The 23,643-nt window shown below is 39.3% G+C and overlaps 3 protein-coding genes across 9 annotated transcripts in view; 2 read left to right on the top strand and 1 right to left on the bottom strand.

Moving 5' to 3' along the window:
- The window catches only part of LOC135104158 (chromatin assembly factor 1 p55 subunit), a 23,795-nt gene extending 16,333 nt beyond the window's left edge, over positions 1 to 7,462 (top strand). For 2 of the 5 annotated variants that reach the window (XM_064011225.1, XM_064011230.1), the window contains 5 exons: positions 282 to 359; positions 744 to 878; positions 1,098 to 1,196; positions 1,361 to 1,479; positions 7,062 to 7,462. In XM_064011225.1, coding sequence (XP_063867295.1) covers positions 282 to 359; positions 744 to 878; positions 1,098 to 1,196; positions 1,361 to 1,441 — 393 coding nt within the window. In that variant the 3' untranslated portion in view covers positions 1,442 to 1,479; positions 7,062 to 7,462. Of the gene's footprint in view, positions 1 to 133; positions 212 to 281; positions 360 to 743; positions 879 to 1,097; positions 1,197 to 1,360; positions 1,480 to 7,061 lie in introns of all 5 variants that reach the window. The other 3 variants (XM_064011227.1, XM_064011224.1, XM_064011226.1) reach the window with 2 other exon arrangements.
- LOC135104157 (protein toll-like) overlaps positions 3,744 to 23,643 on the bottom strand; it is a 21,110-nt gene continuing 1,210 nt past the window's right edge. For 2 of the 3 annotated variants that reach the window (XM_064011222.1, XM_064011221.1), the window contains exons 2-6: positions 7,890 to 10,207; positions 7,625 to 7,772; positions 6,716 to 6,849; positions 5,944 to 6,210; positions 3,744 to 4,268 (exon numbers count right to left, since the gene is read on the bottom strand). In XM_064011222.1, coding sequence (XP_063867292.1) covers positions 4,065 to 4,268; positions 5,944 to 6,210; positions 6,716 to 6,849; positions 7,625 to 7,772; positions 7,890 to 10,154 — 3,018 coding nt within the window. In that variant the 5' untranslated portion in view covers positions 10,155 to 10,207 and the 3' untranslated portion in view covers positions 3,744 to 4,064. The other variant, XM_064011223.1, reaches the window with a different exon arrangement.
- LOC135104160 (uncharacterized) overlaps positions 12,868 to 23,643 on the top strand; it is a 47,526-nt gene continuing 36,750 nt past the window's right edge. Inside the window, exon 1 of the mRNA XM_064011237.1 lies at positions 12,868 to 12,989. The gene's annotated coding sequence lies outside the window, so the exon portion shown is untranslated. The remainder of the gene's footprint in view (positions 12,990 to 23,643) is intronic.

Below are 23,643 nucleotides of genomic sequence, written 5' to 3'. Positions count from 1 at the left end.
GATAGTGATAGTGATTTAGGAACAAAGTCAGTGCTCGCTAAGGTCACTAGTTTGCTGTGTTTGTATTGGGACGTCTCTTGAGGACTCTCAGCCCATAATGTGTGAACAGTTCAACATCCAGCTTCCCTTACAGACGGTCGCTCTGTGGGATTTACGTAATCTGAGCTTGAAGCTTCACTCGTTTGCCATGCACAAGGACGAAATCTTCCAGGTTAGTAACACTTGCATGCGTTCAGTGTGGTGGTGAGCGCCCCAGTTACCCTTTTCCACCCGCCTTGCAGACAGTTGCCTTGTGGGACCTGCGCAATCTGAAGCTGAAACTCCACTCGTTTGAGTCGCACAAAGATGAAGTATTCCAGGTGAGATTGGCAGCAACAGTGGAGGGGCAGCGAGGAATTGCTGGAGTGCACCTTCTGTGGATTATTATTGCATTGTTGTTTGTAGTGTTCATTGTGCAGTTCCTCAGCCTTTGTTATCTTTTATTTTGAATTTTAAAGAATGGTTGCTATGTTAGAGGTTTAGCGTAACATGTTTCATAAGCCTGTCAAGTAGTTTCCATTATCAAAAATTTGCTCAAGGTATCAATCATAAATTTGTCATTGATGAGTCAATGTTAAATATAAAAGAGAGAGAGAGAGAGAGAGAGAGAGAGAGAGAGAGAGAGAGAGAGAGAGAGAGAGAGAGAGGGGTGTAAACCTGTGGTATATAAGGAGCTTTAAAACATTTGTTTTGGATTACTGCAGGTCCAATGGTCACCTCACAATGAGACCATCTTGGCCAGCTCTGGCACTGACCGCAGACTACATGTGTGGGACCTCAGCAAGATTGGAGAAGAGCAGAGTGCTGAAGATGCTGAAGATGGACCACCAGAACTATTAGTTAGTGTTTTGTGGAACCACATTTTCTGTAGCTACTAACACCTTCCATTTGTGTGAACATTTCTTTGCTTGCCCCATTTGTGCAACTTATTGAATGTTGTGTGGAAGGACTGAAACTGATCTAAGGATTATGATATTAGGACTTTCATTGTTTTTTTTCATCTCATGATGTATAATTAAGGAAGCACAGGTAGATTGACTACATTTTTTTCTTTACAGTTCATACATGGTGGTCACACTGCTAAGATATCAGACTTCTCCTGGAATCCCAATGAGCCATGGGTCATCTGCTCTGTTAGTGAAGATAACATCATGCAGGTTAGTACTTGTCAAAAGGAAAATATTCCACAAAGTAAACAATAACCCATTTCATTATGAAGTACTGGAAACCTATTCATAGTCTTGATGGAGGCTACAGTAATATGTCAATGTATGTATGAGAATGTATTTTTAGAATTAGCTTTCATATTGTTGTGTTTCAGGTATGGCAGATGGCAGAAAACATTTATAATGATGAAGAGCCAGAAACTCCAGCATCAGAATTGGAATCCGGAGCTTCATAAGTGTGTGTGGCGAGTCTTCCTCTTTTGACAATAGTGTGGTAGGTTGCTGCCTGGAGGACAATTTATTTGAACAGTGTAAAGTCAAGTATTTTCTTGGATTCAAAATATTATATTTTATGGGTATTTTGACAGTTTTTCTTTAAGAATTTGTTTATTGTCATTACACTTTAAAACCTTCAAAACCTGCACCATCAATTTGAAAAAGTCTCAGTTACTCAAACATTAGGTTCTGTGAACCTTGAATATGTATTTATAAATACACACCAAAACTACATGAGGTAGTATTACCTTGGCTTGGTCAAGTAGCATGCCTCTTACAATAAAGTGAGATGCTTTAGATTGTCACATTTGCAAACTTGAGCTCTTTTACTCAATGGGACTTTGAAGTTTTCTCCTGTATATCTTGTAGGATTCTGTTCCCTTTAGATGAATGGTTGGCAGTGGAGTTCCATGTGTGGTTTTCTACTAAATGAGTTTGGTGTTACATGTTTGGACAGTGTCTAAAGACTATAAACATGTTTTTTAATTAAATAAACAAAGAAAAATATTTTCATCATTATCTCAAAGGACTGATGGAGAGGAGATGTATGGAAACAATCTGTGGTGGTGGCAGCTTTGGTTTGGCAGCAGTATGGAGGAGGAAAGATGTATGAACGTTCTGACGGTGGTGCTAGTGTGACAGTTAGATAAGGGAGGAGAGGCATATACATGATCTGTAATAATGGTGGTGTGGCAGTAGAATAGAGGGCATCTGCACCTAGTCTGCAACAACTTAGGTTGAAAAGTTAACTTCATGAAGATCCAGATTTTAAGATATGTATTGCTCCTCCCCAAACCTACTGTAGTAGTATTTCTTGGCTCATCAGCATGTGGCTTGTAAAAATAATACAATTGTTGCATACCACAAAAATGTTCTTGATCAGAGAGAACGGAGGAGATAGTATAGCATGTTGGCATGCTTCCACCAGTTTGTAAATTGACAAAGTTAACGGTGTTTTCTCCAAACTATACCTTTAGAATGCTATGTTTCTTACATTTATTTTCACAACTCTATGAATAACATTTATTAGTTGTTTAATGCCCTCTGCCTTCAGTGATAGAACCACAGGTCAAAGCATAGGTGTCATGTCATCTTGCAGTTATGTTAAGAGGTCAGTCATTTACTTGGCAAAGCATCTTGCCTTTCATTGGTGTTGGGTTCTTCAGGCTAAGTAAACACAAAACAGACAAAAGAAAGGATATAATTTAATGGGCTTGAGACATATTCTTTGTTTTGAGGGACAGGCATCCTAACATCAAACCTCCCTTCAGCCTTAGATAAACCTTTTCTAATACCTGTAAGATATATTTAGATTTCACTATAAATAAAAGTATTGTTGTGTAGCAATATTTGATAAGCAATGATGATTAAATGCACGTGGTGTTTGTGGGGCTTTTAATGGAGCAATACTAGAATGTATAAAAGGTTGTAAGGCTTTCTCTCATCTCTCTTTAAACAGTTCTGTAATAAGTCTTATGAAACTGTTGACTTGGTATTTCAATTGCACAATTAATTTGTTTGATTCTCTCTCTCTCTCTCTCTCTCTCTCTCTCTCTCTCTCTCTCTCTCTCTCTCTCTCTCTCTCTCTCTCTCTCTCTCTCTCTCTCTCTCTCTCTCTCTCTCTCTCTCTCTCTCTCTACACACCCACACACAGATTAGTGTATATCGTGTCTTGAAATATTGGTCACCATTAGCTGTGTAATATGAAAGTAATTTAAATTTCATTTACAAAAATGTTTGTTTTGTGTTCTCACTATTTAGCTTCTTGATCAATACTTCAGGCTTATATCTTAAATTATTAAAGGGTGTATAGCTGATATAAGGATTCTATCATAGCTCAGCTGTAAGATCTTCAGAACTAAACTTCACTGACCTCATTGTATATAGATTTGTGGCAACAATGCTGCTCACAATTTTGTGTTACTGTCAGCCTGTGTGGTTAATATACAGTATAACTTATTTTGGAAAGGTGGGATGTAGACAATGTGTATTTTCTTTGTTTAGGTGACTAACAGTAATAGAGTGAGGTGCAGGAATCTTCCCCCCAACTCCTCCATGGTACTTTTGTTTCTCTGCTTCACTCAGTATAGTATGCATGGTGTCATCTTTGTTCATGACCACCTTTGCATTTGGTTCTTACCTATGTCTCTCTCTGCATAAGGACACACAATGAATAGTATGAAGTCCTTTACTTGTATATTTCAGGTCCATGTTTTAAAACTTCTCAGACTTTTGTGGGATCCATTCATATAGTAAATGGAATTTTTTTTAAATATTGATAAAAATTTATTAAAGCATTATACAAAACTATATATACAGTTTTGGTCTGTAAAATCCTCATTTGAACATTATTTGTCTTTATATTAATAATACATTGCACAAGAGTTGAGCACTCACTTTTTACAATACAGGAAAGTTTGTGAACTGTTTTTCAGGTAAAGACTTTTTGGAACACCAGTGTCATTTATTGGTGCCCTCTGATAAGCACTAGTCATACCAGATTTCGTAATACCTGTAAGTCCTGTACTAGGCACCACTTGCCATTTTCTAAGCAATACTCCACACAGTTGCTTGTGTAAACAGTTATGACCCTGCTTTTCCATTTGCTTGCACCATTTGTAGCCCCTCAGTTTTCTTGGTCTTTGCTCGTTTCTTGTACAAGAATTCCTGTGGGTGTGGCATGGCATAGCGTAGGTTCTCCCAAAATCTGGGATGATCTGATTGTAGGTATGTTCTGGTAGACAGGTACAGCTTGAGTTCCTCATCCATCTCTGACTCTGGAGGCACCTGTAGTGGGGGAAAGGGAAGATGGCATATAATTTTCCTGTATCATTATTATGCTTTGAATATTGAGTGACAAGTGGTTCAGTCTTTCATAGATTTCCTTAATGGCTGAATGAATGTCTTAACTTTATCATAGCACACCTCAATTGATCATCTTACTTGCTTATCTAGTATTACAAGGAATGCATTACACACTATCAATGAAAATATGTATTGAGTATCTTTTGGCATGGCACCATCTTTTCTAAATTTTTTTGGTGGTTTTTCCTTCCCTTTTATAGAGTTAGACACTCTTGATCATCAATTCCTCTAAACAGACTTGAATCAAGTTCCTCTTACAGGTTAGAAATGACCTCAGACACTAGTTACTTCACTGGTTAAAGGGAATCCCAAATCATTTAAGTGGTGGGACAGGCTTTTCCTGTGTACCTACACAGCAACAAACACTAGAAGGAATTGATCAGTTTTCCTCCTTTTTAGATATTTCTTGAAATGAAATGATCTTTCAGAAATAACTTTAAAAATCTGCAAGAGGAATCTGAAACTACATAAGGTGTATCTCTTCTGAAAAGGAGATGGTCAACAAAATTAAGAAATATAGTGTGATGCAAAAGTTTTTTAAATAGGCATTACTTGTATGTAATATGTATTCTTAAATATTTTGAAGGTATTTATATCATAATTATTAATGTGATTTAGAAGTCCAGAGTGGTTAATTAATTCCATATTATATAAATTATTCCCAATAACTCCGTGACAGCCTCTAAATTTTCACAGATTTTAATTAGAAAATAAACTATGAGGTATTGTAATAATTGTGTCTAGCAAAATATACCTGTACAAAATAGAGCCACAAAAAGTAATTTAATTTGGGGTGCTCACTAATATATTGGCTGTCTGTCCTATTGTACATTAGCTTATCTACCACCTTTCACTGATGCACTAGTTGTTATTTACAAAACACATTGGGTCAGGATGGACTTGAGAAGGCTCTTTTCCATCCTGAAAAGTTCATTGCAAATTTGTGTGTATTGTTTATATCTCTGTCCTAATTTCTTTTTTAGTACCTCAATTCCTGATATTTTCTTGTTGAATTATTTTTTCAGCAATGGAAGTACAGCACAAACACTTTCACTTATGTATAGGTACATGCTAACTTTCTTTCATGAAGAATTATTATCAACATCACATGTGGACACAGCCAGATTTTAATTCACATTCTGAAAATTAACATTTGTATGACTGCAGCATCACATAGTATTGGGAGGGCATATGCATCATTTAAGTACACTTGCTATAAGAAACAAGTAATGCAATCTTAAATTTTTTTTAACTTCTTAAAAGAGATTTTAATGTTTATTTGACCCTAGATTGAAAGCCTTGAAGATATTTCCAATGTGTATTAAAAAAAAATTGTGAACAAATAGTTGTAGAAAGCCTTGGTGCTCATATTTAGTTACACAGATAATTAAAAATGAGAATTATAAAACTACTTATATGTTGAGCCACAAATTTGGAACTGTCTGTGGGTTTGTACTGAGACAACAAAGTTGTAAACAGGAATGAAGGAGCTTTTATAAACGACTAGGAATACTTCTTAGCCTTCAGAAAGCATTAAAAAATATTAACAAATAAATTATTTAAAAAAATTAAGTAAATGATAGGGATTTGTACTCACCTGCCCCAAAACAATTACAATAATGTTCTTGCTTTTTTCTTTAAGTGCTTTAGAATGGGCAGTTTTAAATTCAATCTGTCCCCAAACATTTTCTATGAAGTTTGAAGATAGTATAACAATGGTCCTGTGGCTGTCCTCAATGCTTTGGTTAATCTGGTTCTGGATATAATCTCCGGCCACCCAGTCTCGGTAGTGGAGGCACACACGGTACTTAGGCTCTCCGCTCTCCAGGCCAGGCACCAGCACGTTATTGACGTATTCTTCATCCTGGTAACAAAATTGAATATGAATGGGTCATGTTTTGTATGGCTGCAGCATTGTGTTGCTTGTTTGTTGTGGGAAAAAACTAGTTAATATAAGAGGGTATAGGAAAGGCACTGACTAGTAATGGGCGGAACAACAGAATAGGGAAAGATGGGAAGTTTTCTGCCATGGCCACCCCTGTTGAGGAGAATCCATGGAGGGGTGAAGCATTGGAGATTTGATTACTAGGCAGGTAGGTCTTACACTCTGCAAAAATAAGTGTGGGAAATGTATGGTATGCTTACTGTACCACCTAATAATTAGTGTAAGGTGCAGCTTTAAGCTTGGGGGAAGAATACTTGTTTGAACAATTTCATGAGAATATGACGCACTGACAGATTATTTGCTGAAGACAAGGAAGTTGCACAAAACTTATGCGCCACACATTTGTAATTGTCTACTGCACACCTGTCTCTATTCAGTAATTGCCAAGCAAGATTGTTTAACACAAACAATACTTTATTCTCACTTTGTTAGAGTAGCTAATGAAGGCATCATATTTCTTCTTATCTGCTTCTTCTTTGGCTATGACCCACAGACACATCTGATGAGTGTAGAACCATACCTTGATGTTTTGTTGATATTTGTACACACTTACAGTGCCTGTAAAATTAATTAAAATTAGCATATTTAGCTGAACTTCACCTGCTGAGAAAAAGTTAATTACTAGACTTTGCTTGTAATTATTGGTTGATGGTCATGGTATCTCTCTAAGACAGAAATGGTGAAAAGTTCTCATTATTACCCTATCTTGTAAAATGTTTACTTGTCACTATCCAAGTTAAGTTTAATTCTAAATCTCCTTTACGCTGCAGGTTCCGTGGCAGTCTTGTCATGTGACTGAGTGACTGGTTGACTGATGAATATGAAGAATGAAAACAAGAAAATGTGAACCAAGTGAGTGGATTGTTTACACTGGAATGAAGGGAATTCTTGGGAATATCATCCCAAGACTAAGGGAGTTCTTGTTAATATAATGTACTTGTTTATATATATCACTTGAAGACAAGGATTTGTTTTATATTTCTCAATTACATTAATCAAGAAATAATTTTCATGGAGTGTAAATTGTTACAACAAGAAACTGAGATATAGCAGGCTTGGGTATGGAGCCCCTGTCTGTTACTCATGAATTAGAAATGAAATACCCTTATAGACACTGTAATATCAAATAACATGTCCAACACTCTGTGAATTAAAAACTTAATTTATATAACAGTTATTTCCTATAAAACCCCTGAATTGTATTGATGCATAGCAGATGCATGAGAGCCATCACTTCTTTATTTCCCATGAAGAAAAGTAAAAGTTGTGAGTTGTGATGAATTATGCATTTGCAGTGCAACCATGAAAAAGAATGAAGAAAAGAAAAACTAACCTAAAACAAAGAACAAAAATAAGAAGACAGTGGTGGAGGCAATAGTGACAACCACCATGGGCTGCTGGATGGTGGGGCAGAGCTGCTCCTCTGTCAGGCTCAGGAGAGGCTCGGAATTGTCACACATGATGGGATGTGAATTAGCCATCTGCATGAGAGAACCAAGGCATTTTTATGGAGACACCCTTATTAGAAATAAAAAAAAAAAAATCAAATACCTAAATAGTTTAAATTTTTTCTAAAAAGATTGTTCTGCTGCATATACCTTTCTGAGAGGATCCCTCAAGAAGGTGTAGAGGTCCACCAGCTGACAGTCACAGAGCCATGGATTCCCACTAAGGCTCAAGGTGGGATTGGTGACATTCAAAAAGGCAATAAGAGATTTAGAGAAATGAGTGAGACCATTGCCACTAACATCCAAAGCCTGTAGTCTTCTTGGCAAGTAACTTTCATTGATGAACTTGAGGTAATTGTTAGCCATTGTCAGATTTACCACATTGGAGTACTCAGGTCTCTGGAGACCTTCCAGACTGGTGATGGAATTATTCTTCAAGTTGAGGGTGACTGAATAGTTACCTTGTGGTAGATATGCTTTTAGTGCAGGAATACCCTGAAGCCTTTGCTGAACACATTCCATAAAGAACATGTTGTCATGGGGCCTTGTGACACAAGTACAGGATGGATGGCATACCTTTCTGTTGCAGACGAGTGTGTTTAAGTCTAAGGTCATAACAAATTTCTGGACGCTCCTGTCATCTGGCATAGAGCACTTGATATATGCATTATCAACAACATCCAACTGGACATCACCTTCAGAGATCTTGCCTTGCAACCATAGTGCAAAGTTATAAAGACTGCAGTCACAAATCAATGGATTATCTTTTAATTCAATTTTAATGACTTGTGTGGGAAGAGCTTGTGGCAATTCAAGTGGATTCCAAGGAGCATCACTTGGATCAGCAGTAGTATCAGAACTAAATAAAAATCCATAATAATCCAGGTATTCAATGCTATTATTCTTTAAATCCAGATGCTTCAACTTCTTCAGATTTCTCAGAGCATGAGGTATATTGCGGATTCTATTGCTGCTAAGAATAAGGTAAGTTAAGTTGACTTGGTCTGAGAAAGGAAACTGCTCCACAATGATCTCCCCGCCCTCCTGTGCTTGTGGCTCACTTGTTCTGGCTGTGAGAGACAGGTTATTTTGACTGAGTTTTAGGATGCGTAGAATTGTAGCAGGGTGAGGAAAGACAGTGCTCTTCAATTCACTCAATTGATTGTTTGAAAGGTCAATCTCCTCTAAAGATTCGCAGTTTTTGAAAATCTTGTCTGGCAGATCAGTAAGGCTAGTGTTAGCTAGATTAAGTGTTTTCATTTTACGCTGGTGGTCAAAGCTCCCAGGTGGCAGACTCTTGATGGGGTTGTTTTGCAGTAACAGTTTCTCGAGGTTAGTCAGATCTTTAAAGGCTCCATCAGGAATATTCTCGAGAGCATTTTCTTGCATCATTAAGATAGTCAGGTTCTCCTGTCCATGAAATAATTCTTCAGGAATCTCCATAATTTCATTTCTTTGAAAATCAAAATCACTTATGTTCTTTGACTTACTGAAGAGCTCTGAAGGAAGGGACTTCAGTTTGTTATAATGCATATGCAAAGATTGCAGTTCAGGGCAGTTATGAAATATGTCTGGTGGTAAGAATTCAATATCATTAAACTTCATGAATAAATGTTGCAGTTTTGGAAGATACTTAAAAACATCTGATGTCACATTTGTTATTCCATTAAAAGATAACTCTAATTTGTATACCATGGGCGTATTAGCAAAGAGCTTTGGGCTGATCTCCTTTAGATTATTGCCATACAATCTTAAAACAGTCAAATTAGAAAGATTGATAAATAAATTGTCGGGTATACTTTCAAAATTATTATTCAATAAATTAATCGTCTTGAGCTTTGGTGTATGTGCAAATAAAGTTTCAGGAAGTGTAAGCATAGCATTTTGTGAAAAAAGGAAGTGTTCCAGGTTGGGAGTTGCTTTAAAGACGTCTGGAGGTAATGAAGTGAACAAATTATGTTTTAATTGTAAGATCTGGAGATTAACAAGTCCATCCAGGTGCCAGGTTTCAAGTTCCAAATCTCTTCTTGTACCAATATTTTCAAAATTAATTTCTAAAATCTTCTCTGGGTGTATTCCAAGTTGGGCAAAGATGTCACTGAATGAGACATTAGGTAATGGACATCGCTGGAATAACACATACTGAACTGTGGAAAAATTGCATCCTTGGTGGTAAGTGAGGTACATCTGCTCGGTTAAATAGTGACACTTGTAGGTCAGAGCACTCTCTTGGGCATTTTTATAGTTTGATAATTTTAAGGAGTAGGTCTGTTCTTCAGGTGTAGATGTGTTTAAGCAATAACTACTCTGAAAATTTTTGGAGCAGATGGGGCAGGCAGAGGAAAGGGTGGTGGCCAGCGTCAGGACGGCCAGCCACAGCCACAGGGCAACCAGGGCTTGACGTTCACTCGCCATGGAGCTTGGCAATGTTAGAGCTGACTTTGACCCTCAGTGCCTTGGTCCATCATCTGCAGGACATAAAAGAGAACCTTGAAGTGTTAAATATAACATTGGAAATTTTATACAAAAATTAACTTCCATGACGGTACGAGCTGACGGAACTCACGAAAAACCGAAGTATAATAATAATAATAATAATAATAATAATAATAATAATAATAATAATAATAATAATGTAGACGCGTTTCGGTTCCTGCCGTGAGGGAACACTGACGGAGAGCTTGTAAATCTTCGCCGTCGTCTCCCTTAGACAAATCGCACTGCTGCTGCGCTGTCTTATATCAACATGCATTCTGTCTTCATACCACAGGAAATAGTTTGTAGTGATTTTAACAATAATAATAATTATAAAGTTCCTCATAATCAACAACCCAGAAAATGTTAACAGGCTTTGACTTTTCAAGTAATATTTCCAATCCTCATGCCGTTTTGCTGGGAAGTTAATATTTCGCAACAGTTGTTCGGATAAGTTCGGAAGACAGTCATGCGACTCATTTGGAGCAATACCCTACAATACATGGAAGACATCTTTAGGGAGAAGATACAAAATCCCTGCATGTGATGAAGAAACAGAAAACTAGGGACACTTCTGAAGGTTCTAATGGTAATGATGATACATGAAAACTGCAACAATTACATAGAAACGACGAGGGACAGATGATTAAAAATGAGTATGGTTTGAATTTGTCAGCAAGAAAGAGGCAGAAAAGAGGGAAGTATAACTTATGGAAAATAAGAAGAGAGAGAGAGAGAGAGAGAGAGAGAGAGAGAGAGAGAGAGAGAGAGAGAGCAGCACATCACGTTAGGAATACAAAACAGAAACAAGTGAAGGCGGAGACACTCCGTGAGGAAAAGAGTCGGGAAGAAATCAAAAGAAACGAAGGAATGTGAAAAAAAATATATAAATGAAATAAGCAGATAAACGAATAAACAGATTAAAATTAAAGGACACATCAACAGGAGGAGGTAGGAAAAAAAACCATCTTAGGAATTTACACCAATAGATCGGATCAGCTCCGACACAGGCTATCAATTATATCTAGAACTCAACAATATCTGGAGACGTACTACAATATTCTTTTTAACTGAAGGGCGTAGAAGTAGACAGGTTGTTCAATTCGTTATAGCCAGGAAAACGAATACTTTCAAATGTTCCAATGATTACCTAGGTATTTTTTCAACAAGCTCTAGTGAAAGTTGAGGTTTTCAAGAGTTTTCACGATTTCAATGATAGTTTGTGCAACGTCAATGGAAGGAACATATACACAACCTGACTAATTATCTCTGGCCTCTGAAAATAATTCCTATTATAGCGCAGAGTTCTTCACTAATATAAATTTGGACAGAGACGTCGCAGTGAGCGTTTTGATACCAGATAGCGCCAGAATTTTTAATTCTCGCCGGAAAATAAATACTTTTTGGGGCAAGGTTTTACATGCTTACAAAGGTGTATCGTTGCACAGTAATGCGTCTGAATTTTAAGTTAATTAATTTCGTGATAACTGACAGCACATGACATTGTTTGAGCCTCTATTCATAATTTCAGATGATATTCTTAAAAGAGCCTATAAGTGTATCAAGGCAGGCAATCTGTAATTTTCTACTGACCTCAATGGAAGTATACTAATATATACTTGCATTTTCATGTACTAAACAACAGGCAAATCCATTTAATGTAAAGAAAATATAATTTTGTATCAGAGATTTTAGTTTTGCGGTACGATCACTATCCTCGGGTACTTGGGCAGCGAACAAACCAAAACACAGGACCACGCTTACTCAACTACCCTGCACAATGGATACATCACCGCCACAATCATGGACTAGAGCGGAATTAAGAAAATTCCTGAAAGAACGAGCTATATCCTATTCTGGATATAGTAAAGCAAAGTAAAGGCCTTTGTATCGGCAGAACTGAGAGGCTATTGTTTACACTTTACACTCCTTCCTAACGGCGCGCGGCGCTTTCTTTAACTGAAGAATCATGATCAAGATAAGTATGTCGTACGTCCGCCAGCGGTGCTGTTCTTTTTATATTTCACTGATTACTTTCATATACAGGACGTGTCAGTGATATCTGATATTTTTCAACATTCCCAGATAAAATGCACAAGCCAAAATCAACATCCTTTTATTTTTACTGATCATACTTACTTAAAAAAAAAAATCATTACCTATTTTTAGTTTTATCTTATAATTCAATTAACAAAGCCTTATCATACACCAGTAAGTATGAATATTAATATTAAGGGTTATGTTTTTTATTTTAGATACACTTGTGCAGCAATTCATGCTGTACTTTTCCTGCACATCGATTTCAAATTTAGCTAAGACACCCCTTTGCCCCAGGAAATCGGAGACAATTAAAAATGCTGGCGCTGATAGGTATCTATCAGCCTCACTGCGACGTCTCTATAAAAAAAAAAAAATCTTACAAGGACTTTTCAGACCACAGGAAAGTTTAGTTTAGTTCTCTCTCTCTCTCTCTCTCTCTCTCTCTCTCTCTCTCTCTCTCTCTCTCTCAAAACTGAAGAGGCAGAATCCTTGTTAAGCTATCAATGGAATGATGAAAATGTCCTTAAAAAAGCATACACACACACGAGAGAGAGAGAGAGAGAGAGAGAGAGAGAGAGAGAGAGAGAGAGAGAGAGAGAGAGAGAGAGAGAGAGAGAGACGATCCACTGGAGCTCATAGTCAAGATAAGACGTGGCATTGTTTGAGGAAAGGGTCCAGTTATCAGACGCGAGCCACGCCACTCCAATACTCAGCCATCAGAACATCCCCAGTCAGGTAATGTGAGCTGGATACGTAATCATAAGACCTTAAAACACTAGTGGTTATACATGGCATTAAATCTAATTTGCAGAGGCCCTCGTTCCTACCCTTTCTGAAGACCACGCGGTAACCAGGCATGTATGTTAAGTCACGCTTGCCGTCTGATCTACATAATGACTTACAACAATGGAGTCAGCTGAGGGTTTATACATGGCGTTAATCTAGGAACGCTCTTAATTAACTGCTCTGACCACTGGAAGATTATGCTTGGCAGTTAGGTTAGGCTCAAAAGCTGGATCATCAGTCATTACCTTCTATTGTTATTCTAGATTTTTCTTTTTTATTTATTTTTACTTCATCTCAATCCTTATCCTAACTCATCCCCTTATCCTATCCTAGCCCCTTGAATCCTCCGCACAGTATGCAGCCTGAGAGCGGCCCTTGGCGGGACTTACTGGCGACTCTCGGTTTACACAATAAGGGCTTGCAGGTATTTAGTAAGCAGGAATAGTGTAAAAAAAAAAAAAAAAAAAAAAAAAAAAAAAAAAAAAAAAAAAATCTAACCAGTTAAAATTTACAATCTTGTCCGTAAGTCTAGTTATATGATGAGTGAATAATACTAATTCCAGCAGTTTACCCTAACTTTAAATATAAAATATCAAACACTAGAAACGAAAAAAAAAAAAGTTAAAAGAATCCCTTAATTTTTACCCTTATACAGCGCTGGATCGTGCTAAACTGAAAACATCGTGTAAATTCAAGCCAGTTTAATATCGCGTTAAACCGAATTCGAGTAAAAAAAGTGTAAACCAAGTCACTTGTATTTGAGAACGAGAGATCGTGGCGAATGCATGTGGTTAATAGATGACAATAAGGTTCGTATTCTTATTTGTATTCATTCTATCCTCAACATTTAGCAAGCTGTAGTGTTATTTTAAAATCTCAAGGGTATTTTCGTGATTCTAGTAGTAGCTTAATAAGAATTCTTCACTGTCAGTAGAAAAAAAAAAACTCAAAAGAACACGAGAAATCATATATCACCTCTGTGGCTTTTGAAAATAATCCTGATGGGAGAACAAAGCGTCTAATACTACGTGACTGGGTTAGGTAATGATGACTGTTATTACTGACATTCTTTCCCTCACAGAATGACGCCTTACCACACTCAGGTTGTCAGTGCCGGGTCAACAGGGAGCTTTAAAAGATGATTGGTCTATTTATGTTTAAGAATGATAGATGGATACAAGCAAGTGTGTTTTATATAAGGACTGCCAAGGATAGACCTCCACTCATCTTGTAGTTCCCAATATGTTCGTACGCACGTTTTCCCCACCCAAAACCTCCAACCAGCACTTCCCTGTCCAATACTGTTCGTGGGATAAACCTTTGCAACGACTCCCACTATTCTGTCTTGAGTGCTCGATTTACTTTGCTGTTGTCTGTGTATCAGCGTTGAGGGATAAGGACGCAGTAATTCTGGAACGAGTTTTTTTGCGAGGGAAAAGTCAGCTAAACTCTATCATGTCACTTTGAAAGCAACCCAAAAATTTACAGCGTACACATTTGCACATCTTCATAGGGAACCGCAAATAAACCAGTCATAGTAATAATATGATGTATCACCATTAAACATATGTATTATCCTAAAGATAACGCAAAACAAATAGTCGATAAGAATGTCTCGAGGGATCTTCAAATAATTCTCTCTCTCTCTCTCTCTCTCTCTCTCTCTCTCTCTCTCTCTCTCTCTCTCTCTCTCTAAGCATGAAGCAGCAAACCAACCAAATATCGACGAAACTTATCAAATCGATATAGGTCTTAACAATCAATACAACAATCTCTACCGTCGCCAGTCATGCGGCAGAATCGTGGACGTGACGTACGTGATACACCAAGCAAGACACCTAATAATGATCCACACACACGAACGGAAACACCAACAAGCCCTCAGGAACACAATTCACTCCAAGAGGGTGCGACAAAGGAAACCATGGTAAGAATAAATGAAGAAGATACGTGCGGTGCGCCAAATCCTGACACTTGAGAAACAGGGATGAGAAACGGGGAAAGAAGTGAAGAGACGTGATGACAGCTCCCGAAGCACTTCCTACTGGACTACCACCACAGCCTCCGGGATAGTGAAGGCCACGGCCGCCCCTAACAACACGCCACACGCCCGCCCCTCCCTCCCTCCCTCCCCTCGTCCCCACCAGCCAGCCAGCCTCCCCGTGCACTCCACCTTCCCTCATGGCGCAGCGGGCCGTGAACTGTGAACAGCCTGATCGCCGTTGCTGTGGTATGCTGCACCTGACATATAAGGACTTTATTACACACTTTATTACGAGAATCCTTGCGTATATTTACTGCATCTGTTGTCATTATGTTTTTGTTTACAGATCAAAATGCAAAAATTACTCTTGTTTAGCTTACACGCCTTGGCTAGACGAGATGTCAAGTCCTTCACCTTAGTCTGGAACTCGTTCTTCCAAAAGTATAAACTGAATAATCTGGAAATGTAAATCACACATCCTGTTTCAAATAAAAAACGCAGGGCAATCCCCCAAAAAAAGCGATAAGAGGCCACAAACGTATGTACTGACGTTATTTTTGAACTAATAGGAAGGAACCAGATGTATTTTTATTTACTTTTGTCTTGCGTCTTGCGGTGACTTGCATAAAGAAAACTTGTAACGCCTCCCTCCCTCCCTCCCTCCCTTGCTCGCTCGCTCGCTTTCTCCCTCCTGTACCCCGTAGCGCCTCCCCTCCCTTCTACACCTGCAGCGCCCTTCTGTCTGTGACTCAGTTATGGTCTGCACTGTAAAGAGACTTATTAGTCATACACAAACACACACAGGACATCCTTTCTTATAATCTCTGGTCAACCAGTGTCCCGCGCGCGCGAGGTGTGTGTGTGTGTGTGTGTGTGTGTGTGTGTGTGTGTGTGTGTGTGTGTGTGTGTGTGTGTGTGTGTGTGTGTGTGTGTGTGTGTGTGTGTGTGTGTGTGTGTGCTGGCACACACACGGCATCGTCGTGAGAAAAAAAAAAAAAAAAAAAAAAAAAAAAAAAAAAATATATATATATATATATATATATATATATATATATATATATATATATATATATATATATATATATATATATATATATATATATATATATATATATTTTTTCTAAGCTGATACACAAGTACAGAATAATAATGCGCAATTTGTCTGTTATTTTTTTTATTGGTATTTGTAATATGTACATAGGACCTATTCTGAAACGCTTCTGTGCCGTACCTCCATTACTTTCATGAGGCTTTAGTTGAAGTTACAAACTTGTTAAGGGTGTTTGTACGGTTCTCGAGACAGATTAACAAAATTTCTATATAATTAAAATTAAAATAATTCTTGAGAACCTGGCTAATCATCTCCGTGGCCTTTGAAAACATTCCCGGTGAGAAAACAAAGCGTTTTAGAATACGGGCCGTAGTTGACGACAGGCCACAAGTTGCAGTATCACCGCGCGCGTCATAACTCCCGCCAGAATTAGGCATTTCAACACTTCGCTTCCGGAAACGCTACCGCAAGTTGCAAAGTGCTGCTATTACCTTAACTTGGCTCAAACCACGTCGCGGACACTGTACATACGTGCTCGTGGTTGCTGTTCCCAGATGGCGTTAGCGACTACTACTTCTACTATTACTACTGCTACCGCAATTACTATCTTCCCTTCTTCCTCCTCCTCCTCCTACTACTACTACTACTACTACTACCACCACTACTGTATTACTACTGTTACTATTACTATAATAACAATAACAACAAAGCAACAACTACTGATTTTATTACAACAACAACAACAACAACAACTATTACTACTAATGCTACTACTACTACTACTACTACTACTACTGCTACTACTACATACGCCCACTAGTAATACATGTACTATTTCAACGCTAAAATGGCAACACCTTACGTATATTTACGTATTTCTCTCCCTACAGGATTATTTATGTTACATATTTAGTCCTTTATGTCACGGCCACTACCAGCACACACACACACACACACACACACACACACACACACACACACACACACACACACACACACACACACACACACACACACACACACACATACACACACGTACACACACACACTCTCTCTCTCTCTCTCTCTCTCTCTCTCTCTCTCTCTCTCTCTCTCTCTCTCTCTCTCTAAGGATGCTACTCTGGTTAGATGGGCGCCTCCGGATATGAAAGAGTAAAGTTCACCCATATCACATCGTACGACGTACATACATATGTTTACTCGGCGTGTCTTCAGATCGCGGCCACGATAAACTTGTTTTGAGTTTTGAACGCTACGTGAAATCGAGGATGCTGAGCTTAAAATAAATTAGGAATGGAAGGGCTTAAATGTCAGCTTGAGAGGACATGAAAGCGTCGGTGGATAGGGGGAGGGGGCTCATGGTCGAACTGCGTAGCTAAGTAGGGCATGAAGTGACTCAGAGCAGCCGGGTATAGGTAGACAGGTCAAGTGCAGCAAGGAAGGCAGGTAAAAACTACATGTCTAATTATTTCCTCTCTTATATTCAACATTTATTCTGATTGTCAAAGGAGATGTAGTTATTTTAAGTACTGGTAAATTATATGACTTAGTATTCTCCCTTCTGTCAAAGAGGTGCAGTTACTTGAAGTAGTATTATCTGAAACACTCTTATTCTCTCTTCTAGTTGTCAGAAAAACTGTAGCTATCTGAAGTATTACAAGAATATATGAAACACTTATTCTCTCTCTTCCGACTGTCAATGTGGTGTAATTATTTGAATAACATACGACACTTATTCTCTCTCTCAGTTGTCAAAGGAGCTATGGTCAACTGGAGTCGTCGTACAGAATATGAGACACTCTTGTTACACCACTGCAGTCTTTTCACGCTAGTACTTGAGCAGCCAGATGGTGTTAGAAGGGGTTACCTTACTTATCTCACACTGTAGACTACACGGGGTTCGAATCTGTTGTTAATAACTGATAATAACAAAGACTCTAGATAATTATATGGTGTTCAAGAATACAGACTACATGGACTTCGAATCTACTCTTAAAAACTGATAATAATAAAGAGATGGAAAAGTGGCGGGAGAAGAAGAAGCAGCATGAAAAATAGTACAAAAATAATCTACTATTTATGGAACGTATATTGATTTAAGTGAGTAATTATGTATAAAAGAAAAGTCAGATGCGTGATGTGCAGGAAGACGGACAAAGAAGTGAAAGCAAGACATTTAGTTATCATAGTTTCGTAGTGGGCATGAGGGACATTTAGTTATCATAGTGGGCAAGCAGGACATTTAGTTATTATTTTTTGTTCATTTAGTCAAAGTGCATTATTTGTGCGTCGAGTAGGGGGAACAAAAGAAGAAAGAAAAAAAAAAAAAAAAACTGACTACCTAACTACCTAAATAAATAAAATGTACAGAATCAATCAACTTACCGATTTTCAGCAAACGTTTCGACGCAATGAAGTTATCCGACCTTATCTAACGTAACGTAACCCCAAAACTAACTGGGATAGCTTATCTACATGTGGTGCCATCTGGACATTGTTATCACTGTCTAGTCTCTGTTACTGTGCTCAGGGGGTGCTTTTGTTTATTTGTATCTGCTTTCTAAAGGGAGATGAGTTGCGTAACATAAGATTTACCACAAAGACGATAACTCACAGGAAACCATGATTAATGCTGGCTGGCACATCTAAGAGAGAGAGAGAGAGAGAGAGAGAGAGAGAGAGAGAGAGAGAGAGAGAGAGAGAGAGAGAGAGAGAGAGAGAGAGAGAGAGAGAGAGAGAGAGAGAGAGAGAGCACGGCGGAAAGACTAAGATAAGAAGAATGTATGCTAACACGACCGGTGTGTGTGTGTGTGTGTGTGTGTGTTCCTGAGTAAGATTATTTTTCCTAGTGTTGGTTGGCTCACAGATTTTTTTCCTAGTTTATTTATTTTTATTCAATGTATTTATTTCTTATATATTAATTTTTATTCTCCTATCACTTCACTTGTTTATCTTCAACCCGAATCGAGCGTGGGGACCAATGCAGATACCTTCGTGGTGCTTTATTTATTTACTACATCATTTACCGCATCAAACATACGTATAGACTAGTTTGGTGTTGAATGTGTGTGTGTGTGTGTGTGTGTGTGTGTGTGTGTGTGTGTGTGTGTGTGTGTGTGTGTGTGTGTGTGTGTGTGTGTGTGTGTGTGTGTTAGAGAGAGAGAGAGAGAGAGAGAGAGAGAGAGAGAGAGAGAGAGAGAGAGAGAGAGAGAGAGAGAGAGAGAGAGAGAGAGAGAGAAATATATGTGTGTGTGTGTGTGTGTGTGTGTGTGTGTGTGTGTGTGTGTGTGTGTGTGTGTGTGTGTGTGTGTGTGTGTGTGTGTGTGTGTGTGTGTGTGTTGTGGGCTATATATTACAGCGCTCATTTGTCCTGTTACCAGCGCTTTATGACCTCGTTGTTGCACCACATTATCAATCAATCAATCAGTCACTCAGTGAAGCAGGACTCATGAAATCAACATTCTTCCCGATCAGTATGTATCCGTCTAACTGCGGAGGGACTTAATCGTGTATAAATGTCTTCGCATTAAGAATCTTTGTGGTCTGTAGTTTGCGGTCTATTCATGTGCATACGAAAGATGAGTGCGTGGAGAGGAGGATGCTAGAGACCCACTAGAAAGTAAGACTAACTGCGGAGGGACGTAAACATACTTATACTTATTTGCTTTTAGAATATCTGTATAGTTTGCAGTCTGACCACGTGTAGATGAAAGAGGAGTGCGAGGGGAGGAGGATGCTGGAGATAGACCCGCCGAAAAGGAAGAGGAAGACCAAGAAGAAGGTTTATGAATACAATAGAGACATGCGGGTGGGGATGGGGGTAACGAGATGCAAACGATACCTAAGGCGGGGACTGGTGACGCCCAACTGGAGCAGCAGAAAGTTTAGAAGGTCTGTTGATAACATCGAGGACATGGTTCATATTTTCTTCCGTGATTACGTAACGGAAGTAATGTTAATTTAAGTCCGCTTTACAAAGTTTGACGGCCATATTTCGGTTTTCATAACAGGACGCCTAGTCAGTTCTTATCTAGACGACATTTCGCGAATATACTGAACAAATTTAAGTGTTGGTAACTGATGCTTATCGCACATGTTTAGTTAAGGCTGTTAAGACCAAGTCATTATCTCTGGGTCAGCTTTTACTTCCTTGACTAACACACTGCATGGTGTTCAAGACTCCTTACTACACTAATCACCAGAACTTAGCTGCATCCTCGTCTTCTAAATTTAGCCTTAACTGTTTTACGTGCTTTAGCTTAAATTTACTAGTGCATCTTATTACAAATACCCTTGAAAGGGATCACATGTCTGCTGCTGTTTGTCCTTTATCCGTGTCGTTTTCAAAGCCTACACAACAAAGGCTGTCTGTCCACTGGTCTCTGTAGGAACACCTTCGCTCCACGGTTAGTTTGGCGAATTCGTCATCGACAGATAATTTCCTCTGACGAAGGTTTCTCCATCACAAGTGTGGAAGGAACGCGTCTCGAAGAACAAGCAGCTTTACGACGGAAACGCTCCTTGTGTAACACCTGCCCAGCCCTGTGACCGGCAGTAACAGTGGGACGTTACTTCACTCCAGTGACCTCACGCACATGCACGGAGAGGTGTGAATTACGGCACCACTCCTTTGACTTTTAGTGGGGTCTCTCGAAATTATCGTCTAAGCTTGTCCAACATTTTATCTAAGCTTGCGCCACACCATTTTATCAAGTTTGAAGAGAAGAAACTCAGTGCAATCAAAAGGTCACGCTCTTTATGGTGCCAGGACGAGTGACTTAAAAAGAACAATACCATTGACAGCGAGGCTCATTTTATCTCTCCTTTCAAGGATGACATTGAAGGAAAAGCTAGTAGGGAAATACTTGTGACGCCTCCGCTAAAACAGTGACAGCAGACTAACAAGACGAGACGCACGCTGCTACACTGTCTGGTGCCTCCACGCACCAATCAGCCTTGACTGACGCTCGCCGCAGGAAGGTAATGGAGGAAGAGTCTCCCTGATTGGCGGGCACGTGGCGCTCCAAGGACGAAGGCTGCTCTTACAGTTACGGGTTAGATCAGTTAATCCCCAACATGTGGCGAGTGTGTGCCCTTCCTCCCTTTTAATCCCCAACATGTGGCGAGTGTGTGCCCTTCCTCACTTTTAATCCCCAACATGTGGCGAGTGTGTGCCCTTCCTCCCTTTTAATCCCCAACATGTGGCGAGTGTGTGCCCTTCCTTACTTAAAGACAAGTGGCGTATTCCCTCGAGCTACAACAATAATAATGGAAAAATAACAATGAAATAAAATTAAATAATAAAACAGCAACAACAACAACAACAACAACAACAACAATAATAATAATAATAATAATAATAATAATAATAATAATAATAATAATAACCACCACCACCACCACCACCAATAATAATAATAATAATAATAATAATAATAATAATAACAATAATAATAATAATAATAATAATAATAATGACAATAGTAATAATAATAATAATAATCTATTTATATTTCATTTATTTATTTATTTTTTTTTATTTCTTGCTGTCCTGCGGTTGTCGTGACGAGGTTATTGCATATTCAGTGATTCTGTGATTATGTCTGTGATTCACTCCAAAAGGTCAAGAAACCCATTCCTTCAGAGAGATGTTCCTGCCACCTTAGCCACCTGTGTAAGACGGTGACTCTTGCACGATACCGGTAAAGAGAAGTTAAACTCCTCTTCTGAACTTCTGAACGAAATGCGAGGAGCTGTCGTCTTGCAGCTGAGTAATATATACACGGCATTTTTCCATACCAGTGCCATCAGACGTGGAGTCTCGCATTCTGCTCAAAGCAATGCCTTATTATCAGTGTATCAGTTTAACTTCCTCGGGAATTTCTCGTCTGGTTAACCTACAGTGAAAAATCGCCTTCTATTACGGAGTGTCATCGTGGGCCGAGTCCAGGATGTTATATGAGAACATAAAATTACGGTGGTTGGTTGTCGCAGCCACAGTGAAGTGTTTGTTCCTGTTGCCGGGGCCTCGTGGAGCTCAACACAGCCACGCTGGGAACAGGTTTTCAGAAAGAAATATTGCTCCTGGCATCTCTCCATGACTTAGCATTACACATCACCATGACACCGCACGTCCTGATGAAGATCCCTTCGAATGATCCTGGAGGTACAAACCAAACTGGAATTACAATTACTCGTATTTTAAACCAACCTTAAAAGGAGAAGAAGAAAAGTTTGTTATGACCAGATAATACTGGTGCCAAATCAGTTAACTTGACCATTAAATGGATCAAGATTTTGTGCATCATGAGAAGCGACACATTTAGTTGAGAAAGCTGGGTGCTTGAGGAGGGGCACTGAGTAATTGTGGTTTCTGCGAGCGGCTGTTATCCTTACTGTGGTGAGCATCCAGAGCCATCCTTCTTCCTACAATATGGCAAGTTACCTTCCCGATGTTGATTATAAAGGTGCCGATAAGTTTGTCAGTTATGCCTGTTAAGTCTTTCAACGCCAGTCAGAGATTAACAATATCTGAAAAAAGGCCGAGGACCTTGAAACAAGAATGAGCCAAGACAAACGATGTTGGTCCTGGCGGGGCAGTCAGTGAAATGGGGCGTTCCTGGGGAAACCCGGCGCGACGCATCACAGTAACAAGGAGATGGACGCACCAGCAATACCTCAGTTTGGCTCATGTCTTTCAACTTGTGCTCTGCATCAGGAGCTCCTTTACAACAATACTAATAAAAAAAAAAAAAAAAAAAATAGAGCCATCACGGCAAACGCAACATGTGCCGACGTTCCTGCAGAGATGCCGACTCACCTTCAGTACCCACGGGGCAGTAACTTGTACTTGCCAGGGTATTCCCATGCATACGCTAGCCACCAGGCACGTCTCTTGCCAGTACGCAGCGCACGTCTGCCCTTCATGATGTGCAGGGATAATGCCGCCATCAAAACAGTGCCTTTGAACTCAGTACTCAGTCCACCTCGTGGACGTGCATACATACGAGTACATGCATGTTTGCTATGCTTTAGGTGAGTTCGCGTGTTGCCTGATACCTGCCGTAGATGCACTTACAAGTGGCATGCTGCGCCTTGTGACAGAACAGGATGTGGAGCAGGATATGCGTTATGTATAACGAAAGTGAGTGCTGTCAGTAGCAAACTGATCATAGTCACTGAAAAAAATGCCCCTGGCGATCCAGCACACCTGGTGATGCCAGGTGTTCACACAGCCATGCCTCGCCCTCAAGACAGCGGTACAAAACAGATTCGTCTCAAGGTGGTGTTATCAAAGTAGTTATGCAGTGATGTGACTTCGCACACATATCATATTTAGTTAGCACTGGTGGCAAATTTACACAGAGCCCGCTACGCCAGCTTGTGGACGCTCCTACAGCTGGCAGCGGTCACCATGGCAGCCACTGGTGGGAAAGACGCCTTCCTCGGTTCAACAGGTGTCTTGTGGTGACTCACGCCCCTCCTCACTTAAAGGAAAAGATCCTACAGACCCGCAAGACAATGAGACAATTATTATCAACACTAATGGCAGGTGTAATTATGTATCC

This window comes from Scylla paramamosain, chromosome 10, assembly GCF_035594125.1.
Source record: "Scylla paramamosain isolate STU-SP2022 chromosome 10, ASM3559412v1, whole genome shotgun sequence".
In the NCBI taxonomy this organism is placed as follows: Eukaryota; Metazoa; Arthropoda; class Malacostraca; order Decapoda; family Portunidae; genus Scylla; species Scylla paramamosain.
The sequence above is the reverse complement of the archived record's forward strand: the minus strand, read 5'-3'. Positions and strand labels throughout refer to the sequence as shown.